Source organism: Impatiens glandulifera, chromosome 6 (genome assembly GCF_907164915.1).
Source record: "Impatiens glandulifera chromosome 6, dImpGla2.1, whole genome shotgun sequence".
Lineage (NCBI taxonomy): Eukaryota > Viridiplantae > Streptophyta > Magnoliopsida > Ericales > Balsaminaceae > Impatiens > Impatiens glandulifera.
In genome coordinates this window covers 3,404,123-3,417,349 of record NC_061867.1, presented here as the reverse complement: position 1 = coordinate 3,417,349, position 13,227 = coordinate 3,404,123, and the positions used below count along the sequence as shown (strand labels likewise).

The 13,227-nt window shown below is 28.0% G+C and overlaps 1 protein-coding gene across 1 annotated transcript; it reads right to left on the bottom strand.

Moving 5' to 3' along the window:
• Positions 1-2,701: 2,701 nt before the first annotated feature.
• On the bottom strand, positions 2,702-3,980 carry LOC124942927 (F-box protein CPR1-like). Its single transcript, XM_047483499.1, has 2 exons — positions 2,856-3,980; positions 2,702-2,767 (listed from the first exon to the last, which is right to left on the bottom strand). The coding sequence occupies exons 1-2, from the start codon at positions 3,978-3,980 to the stop codon at positions 2,702-2,704; spliced, it is 1,191 nt and encodes a 396-aa protein (XP_047339455.1).
• Between the last annotated feature and the right edge of the window lie 9,247 nt (positions 3,981-13,227).

The window sequence follows — 13,227 nt, the reverse complement described above, 5'->3', positions numbered from 1 at the left end:
TACGCGCTTTTTTTAATCTGTTTCGATTTTGATCTTAAAAACATTCTAAAACCTCGTCTTTAAGGGCATTTCGTGCGATTCGAAATTGGTCGTCCCCATACTTTACCTTCTTCTCGAATTTCGAGTGAAATGAGGAACCGAAATTGTAGGCTAAACCAGTGCACTTTTTTAGAAAAATGTTTCTTTAGTTGTTTATTTTGCTAAGTCCCGTGGCTTAACTTCTTCTCGAATCTTGTAAAACTAAACAAGATATCGAATTTATGGGAATCGTCTTGTCTTAAATTGAGACGAGGAACCAAAATAAAACTTAACAATGTATAGACATACTTTTGGCTCTTTTTAAGAGTCGCCACTTAGTTTGCTCCAAATTTTTTATTTTTAATTTTTAAATTCTTTTAGGCTCGGTGCTTGGTTACGTTTGAGAAAAGACCTTTGACGCTATGTTCCACATGCCCGTCCAAATCGACATTCTCTACTACAAATTTTTATTTGACTTTTTATGTTTTAATCATGATAAGTTACACAAATTTTATTTAATTTAAATCAATAACTTAATCTCGTTCCATTCCCTATTTATGTCATAACTTAAGATCTAAAAGAGACATGTTCTTTCCAGTCTAATATGTATCTATACTACAAAATTTAGTAAATAAAATGTTTCTTTAGATTTAACCAAAGTACCTACAGACTACAGTATAAAGTGATGAATATGAACCGATAAACGATTTGGGTAAGAAATGGCTTAAACCTGCAATGTGTCCAAAATTATAGTTAATACATCAAAAGTTCAAAAATAATTCAATAATCATCTTGAAATTTTCCTTATATTTCTCAAACACTAAGGTAAATGACAAAATTACTACTAACCAGAATTTCTGAGTTCCATAACATTTTGTAATTTTAATCTTTTAACATTTAAACTTGTTTTATTATGGCTAATGTTTATTTTTTGGAATTAATTTTTTTTTCTTGTTTTAGTGTTTTTATTTTATTTCTGATTATTCTTGTTCTAGTAATTATATATATTTTTTCTTTGTAGATTGAATTTGACTAAATGATTCAATAATTTTAGAATTGTAATTTTTTATATAAAAATTCTTTTTCTTTGACTGACACTTAATTTGGGAACTTTTTTAATTGAAATAATAGAATTGGAATTAGTTTTGAGAGTTTTTTTATTATTTTTTAAAAGAATAGAATAACTTTAATAAGCCATTTTTTTAAAGAGATTTATAAAGAATTTTTTTCTTTTTTAAAAAATTATTATAAATAGATCGTATTTTTTTCTTCTTTTTTTAATTACTTATTAATTGTTAATATCAATATTGGTAATATTCCCATTCAAACCTACTATCAAACTCATTCCCAATCAAATTCCAGCATTTAAACCAAACATCTTTTATTGAAAGTTCAACAAAATATAATATTATTTTATAGACTATGATTCAATTAAGATTTGTTTTTTCTTCTAATTTTTACTCTATTTGATATAAATTTATTGTATTATCTTATATTGTATAATTGTTAGCTTCCTTTTATAAAATTATTTATATATCTAGATAATGATATCAATTAGCCTTTATATGGATATATAACTAGTTTATTTAGTTTGTTTAATGATATTTGTAGTTTCAAATTAAAATTTAACATTTCATTAAATATAAATTTTGAATCGGTGGTTTTCTTTCAGATTTAAACTTGTTGAGTAGTAATGACAAGTTAAGGAGACACATCCTACAAAATTTCCCATTAATAAGTAGATCTAAAATTATTTTTAGTCTTTTCTCTCAAATAATTATGGCCGAGTGTTTTGGTTTTGAAAATGACTCTTTAAAAAGAAATAAAAACACTTTATTTCTAAATTAATTATCGTTAACTTGTTAAATAATAAAATTTTACCATTTTTCATATTAAGATATAGGAGGACACCATACCAAATAATTAGAGGTCCATGGACTAAGACATCTAGATTTTTATTTTGTATTTAAATGATGTGATTAGAAAATTTAATTTATAATGAAATTCACATTCTTAATTTTTTTTTTCAAGGTTCATATTGTTGAATCACATTATTTAATTGTTAATAATATTGGAATATATATATATATATATATATATATATAATATATCTTTGTTGACAATTGAAATTTAGAAAAACTTTCTTGATTATACTTAATTAGTGATTTATCTATTTATATATAAAAAAAAGTGTTACTAGCTGTTTAGTGGCGCATAAAGAGACATTATATGGTCGTTGGTAATATTATTTCCAACGCATAAACCCTCTACCAGCACTAATAGTTTTGTCACTAAGATATGCATCTTAAATGGAGAAGACACTTAAAGGGCAATCGAATCAAAAATCTCATCGGGCAATTACACGATCTCTATTTGAAAATTTATGTGAGAATAAATTAGCTTATAAATGTCAAACAGAACTGAATCAATAAAAAAACATATTGTTAACTGGTCAAATAAATACTAATATATTAACATTTAATATATTCAAAATAGGAATTAGGAGGCATCGAGTAAAACCAACAAACCCATTTTTCTATTTTAGAAAAAAAGAAAAAAAAGAATACTCAATAATACTAATTTCAAATAAATTGAAATTCATAAATTGGAAACAAAACTCAAATCATTTAAGGAGAAAGGTGTTGCAACCATATATTAATGTCTAAATCTAATATTATATATCTCACCAATTGCAACCAAATATTTGAATATCAGACACCCATTTTACACCACTTCTCTCTGTCTCTGTCTGTAAAAACAAAACACAAATATTAAATTCAAACTCAAATCAAATAAGTGAAAAAAAAACATAATATTTGACATATTTGGTTACATACATCTGCTGCTGCTGGAACATTGATAGAGACGAGACTTTCAAGACAAGTGTATAGGTGAATTAAACTTGCCACATTAAGAACCCTAATGTTTTCAACTGACTTCTCTTCTAAATTATACAATACATGCCCCCTAGAACCCATGCCCAACAACACTTTCTTACCACTTTTTGAATAAACAATAGGTTTCAAAGGATAGTAATTCTCTATAGAAGTTATCCGTGACAGTGACAGTGGCAGTGTAATCAATCTCGACCAATGTTCATTCTTCCCGCCATATTCCTTGAGCAAAAACATATCCACAGTCGATGATTCGTAATGACAACTTAACGAAAGGCATCCTCCTAAATCATCCAGATATAATTTGTAATAAGGACCGCTGTATTCTGGCTGTGGAAGTACTCTGTATTTTTCTGTCCCAATATCAAAGGCAACAATCAAATTTTCCTCTTTTAAATTTGATTTCACAGTTGAGATCCAGTGCAGAGATCCACAAACAATGGAATTTCCAAACCTATTCCAATTCGGACAATAAGGAAACATCTCTGGCCTATGCCACGAATTTGATCTCAAACTATAAACTTTAATATCGTATTCGATGACGCCCAAACTCACAACAAGGTACACCACAATTCTCACCACCTTGTAATCGTCATTGATGTTATCGTAACCAATTCGATAAACACATGAGGTACGTAAACCTGACTGAATTGCGATATCAGTCGGTTCGTAAGGCAATTTTATAGACTTTCGGGTTGATGGACTCCATAAAAAGGCACTGTCATGAGCATTTATGACATTCGATATACAAAGCAAGCCATCACAGGAAAAGCCAGACCTAATTCCATATTTCCGAAACCTCGATAATGGAATGGAATCGATCTTCATCGGTTGAAGAACATCGCCGTCATGGAGGGAATCAAGAGCCACCCGAAAGAGATCGAAGTTCTTTTGGAAGAGGCTATTGTTGGTATTGGTTTGTACTGATTGTTTCAGATGCAGTTTGATAAAATATGGGTTACTGATTAGGGCAAGCCAGGATTTAGACACACATCTGAAACGGAGCAGACACTTAACAGGTAATCGACAAAGAATTTTTTCTAGAATCTCATCCGGCAATTGTGCCATCTTCTATAGACTGAATAATGCAAGAAGAAAATGAAATCAGAGAAGAACAATTAACTTGTATGCCAAGTTAAAAAGAAGAAGAATATCAGTTAATAGCCAACAAAGCATTCTAAAATATCTATTGCATATTGAAAACAAGCTGATTTATCTTAACATGTACATTATTTACATTTAACCAAAGTCCTAATTTATAAACATTAGAAACATTATAACATATAATATAACAGAAAAATAAAAATTGGAAAATCAAATGAACTCACTCGTAAATAGATCAAAATCTGGATTATTAGGTTTAGAAGAGCTGAAGAACGAATGTTGGTTGAGAATTAAAAGTAGATTATTAGGTTTAGAAGAGAATATTTATAATAAAAAAAAAAGAAAAAAAGTTTACAGATATGGGCTTAATTTTATTTTTATTTTGTTGGGATTGGGTCATTATTAATTGGGCTTATAACTTTCTTACTTATTTTTAGTTTATCTAATTAATTGTTGTTTATTTTATGCAAATTGACTCATTCTCTTATATTTTCATCCCGTTTCACTCCTTAATTAACTCTAAAATTACTTATTTATCTCTATCATTTTTATATATTTATTTTTCTTATCTTATTTATTATATTTAATTATTAAGTTTTTTATCATTAAATATAATTAATTTGATGAATGATTTAATTTTTTTATAAATAAAGTTATCTATTAAATAATAATTTTGTTTATATTAAAGACTTTATCTTATTTATTTGTTAGATAATTTTATTTATAAAAAATTGATTTTTATAAGTATTTTAAAAAATATATATAATTAATATAATAAAATATTAAATATTTATATTTTATTAAATTAATACACATTTTAATATTTTACTTATTTTATTTAATTATTAAGTTTTTTATCATTAAATATAATTAATTTGATGAATGATTTAATTTTTTTATAAATAAAGTTATCTATTAAATAATAATTTTGTTTATATTAAAGACTTTATCTTATTTATTATTTATTTGTTAGATAATTTTATTTATAAAAAAAATTGATTTTTATAAGTATTTTAAAATATATATAATTAATATTATAAAATATTAAATATTTATATTTTATTAAATTCATTTTAATATTTAATATATTTTAAATAATTATAATATAAAAAAATAATATTTTGTATTTTTAATTAAATAAATATAGTTAAAAAAACATATTAAAAATAAATTAATTACATTTAATAAAATAAACTTAATAATTAAATAAAATAAAATAAGTAAAATGAATAAAATAAAAAAGATAAATATATAAAAGTGATAGGATAGAGATAAATAAATAATTTTGGAGTTAATTGAGGATTGACGGGGTAGGAATATGGGAAGGATGGAAAAAACACCTCCCTTATTTTATAATAAGAAAATCAGAAATATATATATAATTGAAGAAATACAATATAGTTTCATGTAATTTCAAAACATATTCAGTGAATTTACTAACGTTAATCAAATGTTGATGAAATTGCATCGAATATATTAGCTGGTAATGGAAATTATGCGCCGTTCATCTATCTAAGCCGACGTATATTTAGCGACGGACAATTGCCACAAATGAATTAGCTACCACTGGCAAAAGTCAGAAAAAAAAAGACTTTTATGAATTTTGTAATTATATAATTTAAATATATAAAAATATAATATATATATAAATTTGGTATTTATATGATTTAAATTTAAAATTAATTTTACTTAAATTATATATATGTAAAAAAAAACTGAATATACATTATATAAATTTGGAATTTAAAAAATATATATATTAAAATTAATTTTTGAAAGAATTCTTATTATCGTCTTAGTCTTTTATTTGATAAATTTAAGAATGCATTTCAGATAATTGTTAATCCTAGTGGCATATATAATTTTTTTATTAATCTAAATAGATTAGATTGTCGTATCGAGCTGATAATGTTGTCCATACATTAGAGGCACATCTGAATATAAGTTTGAGTTTGAAGTAGGGTGAGTCTTACACGGATTAATCTGAAATTCAATTTGATCTGAATTCAAAATACTAATTTAAATTGGATTGAGTTCGGATTTGATTAAATACAGATTAGATTGGTTTGGATTAGGATTATTCAAATATCTAAATAAAATATAATTTTCTTAATTTTATTTATTTAATCTCAATATATTATTATTTTTTAGTTTATTTTCACAACATTCAAACAATCAATTTTTTTAGTAATAAATTATATATATATTTTTATTTTATTCAGTATTTATTGGATAAGATAAAATATTATTTATAATATTAAAAAAATTAACTATAATATTTTTTTTAGTAATTTAAAAAAATTAACAAAATAAAATATTTTTTTAATAAATAATTAAATAAAAAAATGTTAAATTGGATTATCTAAACCATACTCAATCCAATCCAAATTCAATCTATATTAATCAATATTACAGATTGGATTATGGATCGGGTAAAACCGATTAAATTTACCGTTTGCTCACCCCTAGTTTTAAGTCTCCAGGATGCACAAATTTTATTTTCGTCGACCCTAGAGACCGTCTCCTTCAACCTCCATGTGGCTACATATGAAACAAACATAACTTTGCCAAATTGAACATTGGGTTTTGAACAAGTATGATAAAATTGTCTTTGTTTTGATTTCAGTGGTTTATGGAGTGATTGTTGTTTTTATCTTTTATGAATTTATTTTAGTATATAATTTTTTTTAATTACTTTTTCGATTAAAATCATTAAAAAATAGGAAAAAAACTATAATGAGTCCAAATAAATTCCATTAAGTCCAAAACTTGTTTGTAAAATCTTATATAAGTTGTAGTATTGTATTTAGGATTGTTTGGGTAATTGTTGTGTAATAATATTGTAAGTTCATCATGATGAAGGATGACTTTCTTAGTAATAATGGACATATATGTTCAAATGGGAAGAAAGTGTTTGTGTAGATCATGATATAAGTGTTATAAGTTTATAGTTTGGTAAATATATATTCATTGTTTTGTAATATGTTTTGTTCTCAACGAATCTAACCTATTTAGGTAAGATTTAAAGTGAAAAACAAATCAGACAACCTCATTTTTAACAAATAAGTTGTTTTTACCGTCGTGACTTAGCCAGCCAACAACTATCCTCGGTCGTGACTTAGTCAGCCAACAACTATCCTCGGTCGTGACTTAGCCAGCCAACAACTTCCCTCGGTCGTGACTTAGTAGCCAGCCAACACTTTCCTCGGTCATGACTTAGCCAGCCAACACTATTTAATTGTTAATAATATTGGAATATATATAATATATCTTGGTTGATAATCAATAGAAAATAGTTGATTGTTGACAATTGAAATTTAGAAAAGCTTTATCTTGATTATAATTAATTAGTGATTTATCTATTTATAAAAAGTTTTACTAGTCGTGTAGTGGCCCATAAAGAGAAGTTATATGGTCTGGTAATATAATTACCGGCTCCTAAGTAGTTGCTATGTAGCGTTGTTGGTAAACAATTACCGGCGCATAAGCAGTTGCTATTTTAGTGTCGGTAAACTATGACTCATAAACCTCCACCGACACTAATCATTTCGTCACTAAAATTCCTGTCATTGTTTTTTTAAATAAGATCAATCTCATTTTTATCAACCAAAGTCTTTTTCAATTCATTCATTCACAAACTTAAATTTTAATGAATGATGCAATCAAAAGCCTTAGTTGATAACCGAAACCAGTTTAGCATTTATAAAAAAAAAATTTGTTGTCAGGTTTTAGAAACAACTGGATTTGAGCTTCGAAATCACTTCGTTTGAATAAAGTTAAAACACAAAGTTGTTCCGAAGAAGTTCATCTACAAATCATCTTCAACTTATATATGGTACCACTTTTAATCCCAATTTTCAAGAAAACCTCTGATTTCAACAAAATCAAATTCTTTGGAATTTCATCTAGTAAGTTCAAAACACTAAAGTTTTTCCCTTGAAAATATATTACTGGTTATTCCAAAGATGATCATCATGGCTATTTTGGTAGGCTGATCAGAACAACTAAATTAAGTACATATATAAAACTATACAAAGAACAATCTTGAATGAGAAATAGAAAAACAATAATACAATTATCAACTCAATAAAAGTAATCAGTAATATGACTTAAAATGGGGGTATGTTGGGAATAATCGAAAAAATATTTGCAATTAGAGAATTCCTTAGATGTATTATTAATTGAAAACTATTAGCTATTGTCTAAAGCTAATAAGATTTGAAATGTTTTCACAACTCCAAAAGTGAGCTGCCACTGCAAACACAAGTATTTCTAATTCAAATTCCCCAATCATGCACTAAAATCAGTTATTTTTCTATACTTTTACTTTACCATCTTCTATCGACAGAGACTAGACTTTCCAAGCAAGAGTCTATAACTTCGATTGACTCGTTCTCGTCAAAATGAAACATAGTATCTTCAAGTGACTCTGATTCTAAGTCATACCAAATAAGATTATCACCTATCTTCATCAGTAATTTCTTGCCACTTTTTGAATAAGCAACAGAATTCACCACATAATTAATTGGAATAGGAATATTTTGCGCCAATTTCGACCAAGATTCATTCTCCCTACAATATTCTTTCAGCAACCATACATCCACTATCCTCGACAAATAGTAGTGACAAGTTAACGATAAACACCCTCCTAAGCTAGCCAAACATGAATAGAAATCAAGATTACGGTACTCAGGGTGTTGAATTACTCTGTTTCAGATGCAATTTCACGAAACTGGGGCTACTGATTATGGAAAGCCAGGATTTAGATACACACTTAACCGGAGAAGACACTTAACAGGCAATCGACAAAGAATCCGTTCTAGAATATCATCCAGCAATTGCTCCATCTTCTACTGACGACAGTGACAGGGCAATGCAAGAAGAAGAAGAATAAAAATTTAATAAAGACTAAAATTGAAGTGTTTATTCACTCTTTGTTTTCTTGAGTCTTGCTGACAGTTATGGAAGTTGCACTTTAGTTTGTTAACAACTAAATTTTTCCTTCAGTTATAAATATATAGTTGAACTTCATTTTCAATTATATTATTGAATTTATTTGACTTAATAATTAAGTATGATAAGTTCGGTTATATGCTAGCTATATGTGAGAATAAATTAAATTATAAAAGTCAAACAGATCTGAAACAAAAAAAAAACTTATTGTTAATTGGTCAAATAAATAACATTTGTTTTTCAAAATAGGAATTAAGAGGCATCGAGTATAAATAACTAATTAAATAATGTATAAACTAACTAAGTATAAGTTAGTTATAATAGGATAAGATTCTGAAAAAGAAATTAATCTAAAAGTAGTTGGAAAGTTAAATAAGAACATGTTTGGATAATTATAATTGGAATTGAAATTGAAATTCTAAATACAATTCCACTCGACATTGAATTACAATTAATTTCATATATTTGAAAAAACTATATAATTGTAATTCATATTTTTGAAAAAAATATAATAAAAACAATTTGAATATATATAATCCATATTATTAAAATATTTGTTTGACACAATCTATTATAATATTTATGTGTCAAAAGTTTTTGTCTAGATGTCGATTCTCATTAAGAAAAAAAAATATAACTTACTAAATTAAAAAAATATTGGTTCGACATATTATAATTTTAAATTAAAAAAAAATATCGGATCGACATTTGAACATTTTAAATTATAAAACAAAAATATTTATTAGTTTGAAATTTACAACTCGGTTAAAAAAACAATTATCAGGTCAACGCGTTAAATGATCTATGAATACCAAACACACCGTAAAGGTTATTTGAAACGAATATGGTCTATCAATTTAAAATGACTTTATTAAAATAGTCTTATACTAAGATTGAAATGAATGTCTATAAATAGTGTAGCTCATTGTCAAAAATAAATTTATTTAAAAAAAATATATCCATGAATATGGGTAGGTTGCTACATTTTTTTTTGAAGTATTTCAAAAAAGATCATTTTATTATTTTTTAGCTAAATAAAGTCTTTCCTCATGTATAGTCATCATTTTCTATATTGGATCATGAGTTGCAGTATCAGCACATGCTTAAAAGTGCGGCCATTTTGTATGTGATTTATTTCAACTTTGATTCTGCCATGGTTGATGCAGCTCAAATCAGTGGGTTGCTTTGGTATTGTGCTATATTTCCCATGGATTAATCCAATTGTGGATTGACTATGGTTTAGTTCCTGGATTTAAAAACCAAGAAGTTGAAGATGTTGGGAATACAATTTGGAAGGATTTGTGTTGGAGATCCTTTTTTCAAGATGAAAACGAGAACAAAGATTGTGATGATGAAGTTTATATAACATATATGTAAGATGCATGATCTAATGCACGAGCTTGCCTAATCTGTTTTGAAAGATGAATGTTATACGATGAATACTAATAGCTCAAGTGATGATTTAGGAGGAGAAATTCGTCGTTTAACAGTATTGGTCGATGAATTTGACAAAATATCAGTTTGTTATCTTAGAAGCAATCAATAATGCTTTATGTCAAAGATGATGGAAATGTCACAAATGAGATTTTGAGTTTCTTGAAGGAACTTCCATCATAATTAGTGTCCTTGAAGTGCAATATCAAGATTTGCATGTGTTAAGTGGGACGTCTAAAACATCTCAGATACTTAAACATTTCCTATAGTATGATAACGACATTACCTAATAGTATTTGTGATATCTTGAATTTACAGACTCTAAAACTCATTATTGTTCTAATCTTGAAAGTTTGCCTAAAAATATGAAAGACCTTATTAGACAGCGACTCTTGGAGGGTTGTCCTGACTTAAAATATATGCCTAGAGGGATGGGACAATTGAAACATCTCAAGACGTTACGTTTGTTTGTGATAAGTGAGGAAATAGATCACTGCCAACTAGATGAATTAAAAGATTTGGATCACTGCCAACTAGATCTATGTATATTAAGAACCTTGGAAAAGTGAGTGGTGCAACTATTGCAAGAGGGGTAAGTATGGCCAAAATGTCGAATATATATAACTTGATGTTGGAATATTGATTTGGGATATTTTATATTTCTGAGTTTAAAATTGGACTAGGGCCATTTTTAGACTACTTTAGACATTCACATACGATATAATTTACAGAAAATGTACTAGATTTTCGGATGTTAATGAGACTAATGTGAGTTGTATAGAACAACAAAGAATGCAAATGTTTGAAACGCCCTCTTTAGATCAATCCACCATTGTCAAAAATATGAACACATAGTATATTGAGGATATTACATATATTTGAATAGGAATAATTATTTCTTCAAAACAAAAAATCTGGAGATTAAAAAGAAACCAATTTATAAATCAAATTTGACATATTTGATTACTAACAACTGCTGCTGGAACATGGCAAAGACAAACTTTCAAGGCAAGTGTGTAGATGAACTAATTTTCCAACTTTATAAACCCTAATTCCTCAACTGACTTCTCTTCTAAATTATACAAAACATTATTACAACTCATGCTGAACAACACTTTCTTACCACTTTTTGAATAAGCCCTAAGTTTCAAAGGATAATAAATCTTAAAAGAAGGTGTCGATGACAGTGTAATCAATCTCAACCAATGTTCATTCTTCCCACCATATTCATTTAATTTCTCACCAAATATATGGACAGTATATTTCAGTTCATAAGTGCCATTATTTTTAATAGTCTAAGCCTTCAGCCAAAACTTTTCAATCATTAACATTTGGTCTTAATAAGGTATGTCATGATGAACAACATTTCTCTTCTTTGATACTTTGGCTATCATTTGGCCAATTTTTAGCTTAGCTTAAAAGGATTTGATTTGAAATGTTATTACAACTCTAAAAGTGAACTACCACTACAAGCATAAGTCACTTTAATTCAAAATTACAACTATATAAAACTAATCATGTACTAAAATCACTTATTTTTCTATCTATGCATGAATTATACTTTTACTTTACCATCTAGTTATCCAGCTTATACCACATCGACAGAGACTAGACTTTCCAAGCAAGTGTCTATAACTTCAAATTTGAATGAATCGTTGTTCTCGTCAGCATGAAACCTAGTATCTTCGAGCGACTCCGATTCTAAGTCATACCAAACAAGACTTTTATTCATCCTGAAAAGTAGTTTCTTACCACTTTTTGAATAAGCAACAGATTTCACCACATGATTATATATAATAGGAATATTTTGCGCCAATCTCGACCAAGATTCATTATCCCCACCATATTCCTTCAGCAACCATACATCCACAATCCCCGAATAGTGGTGACAAGTTAACGATAAACATCCTCCTAAGTTAGCCAAAAATGAAGAGAAATTAAGATCACGGTACTCAGGGTGTTGAATTACCCTGTATGTCTCCGTCCCGAGATCAAAGGCAAGAATGGAACGTTTCTTATCCATGCCTACCGATATCCAGTGCATCGCTCCACCAGCTATTGCATTTATCGATGTCTCCAAGTCCGGATAGTGATCGGAATATTTCTTTGACTTATGCCACGAATTTGATTTCAAACTGTAAACATTCACCTCATAATAGATGCTATCACCTAGAACAACCACAACTCTCACCACCTTGTAATCGTCGCTGGTCTTGTCGTATCCAATTCCATAAGTAGAATATTTGTGACGGTAACACTGATTTGGGATGTCAACCGAGACGGGAGGAAGATTTATAGATTTTCTAGTCGATGGATTCCATAAAACGACAATGTCTAGGGTATATGTCATGCAAACCAATCCATCACTGAAACTCCCCAAACCTGTTCTATTATCCTGACGCCTTAATGGACTGTAACTGTTGTTATCGTAACCAAATCCATCAGAAATATATTTGTGAAGATCAGAGTATCTTGCGAACTCAACCTGTGCGGAAGAAGGCTGGTTAATAAACCTTCTGGTAGATGAATTCCATAAAAGGACAATGTCCATGGCATTTGATATGCAAACCAATCCATCACATGATCCCAAAATACTGGTTCTATAATCCAGATGACTCAAGGGATTGTAATTGACCTCTACCGGTTGAAGATAGCCGTTGTTCTCCTCTAGGGAATCAAAATCTATACGATAGAAATTCAAGGCACGGTTGTTTTTTCTGAAGCAACTCAGGTAGAGACTACGGTTCATCTTGGTTTGAACCGATTGTTTCAGATGCAATTTCACGAAATTGGGGCTACTGATTAAAGTGAGCCAGGATTTAGA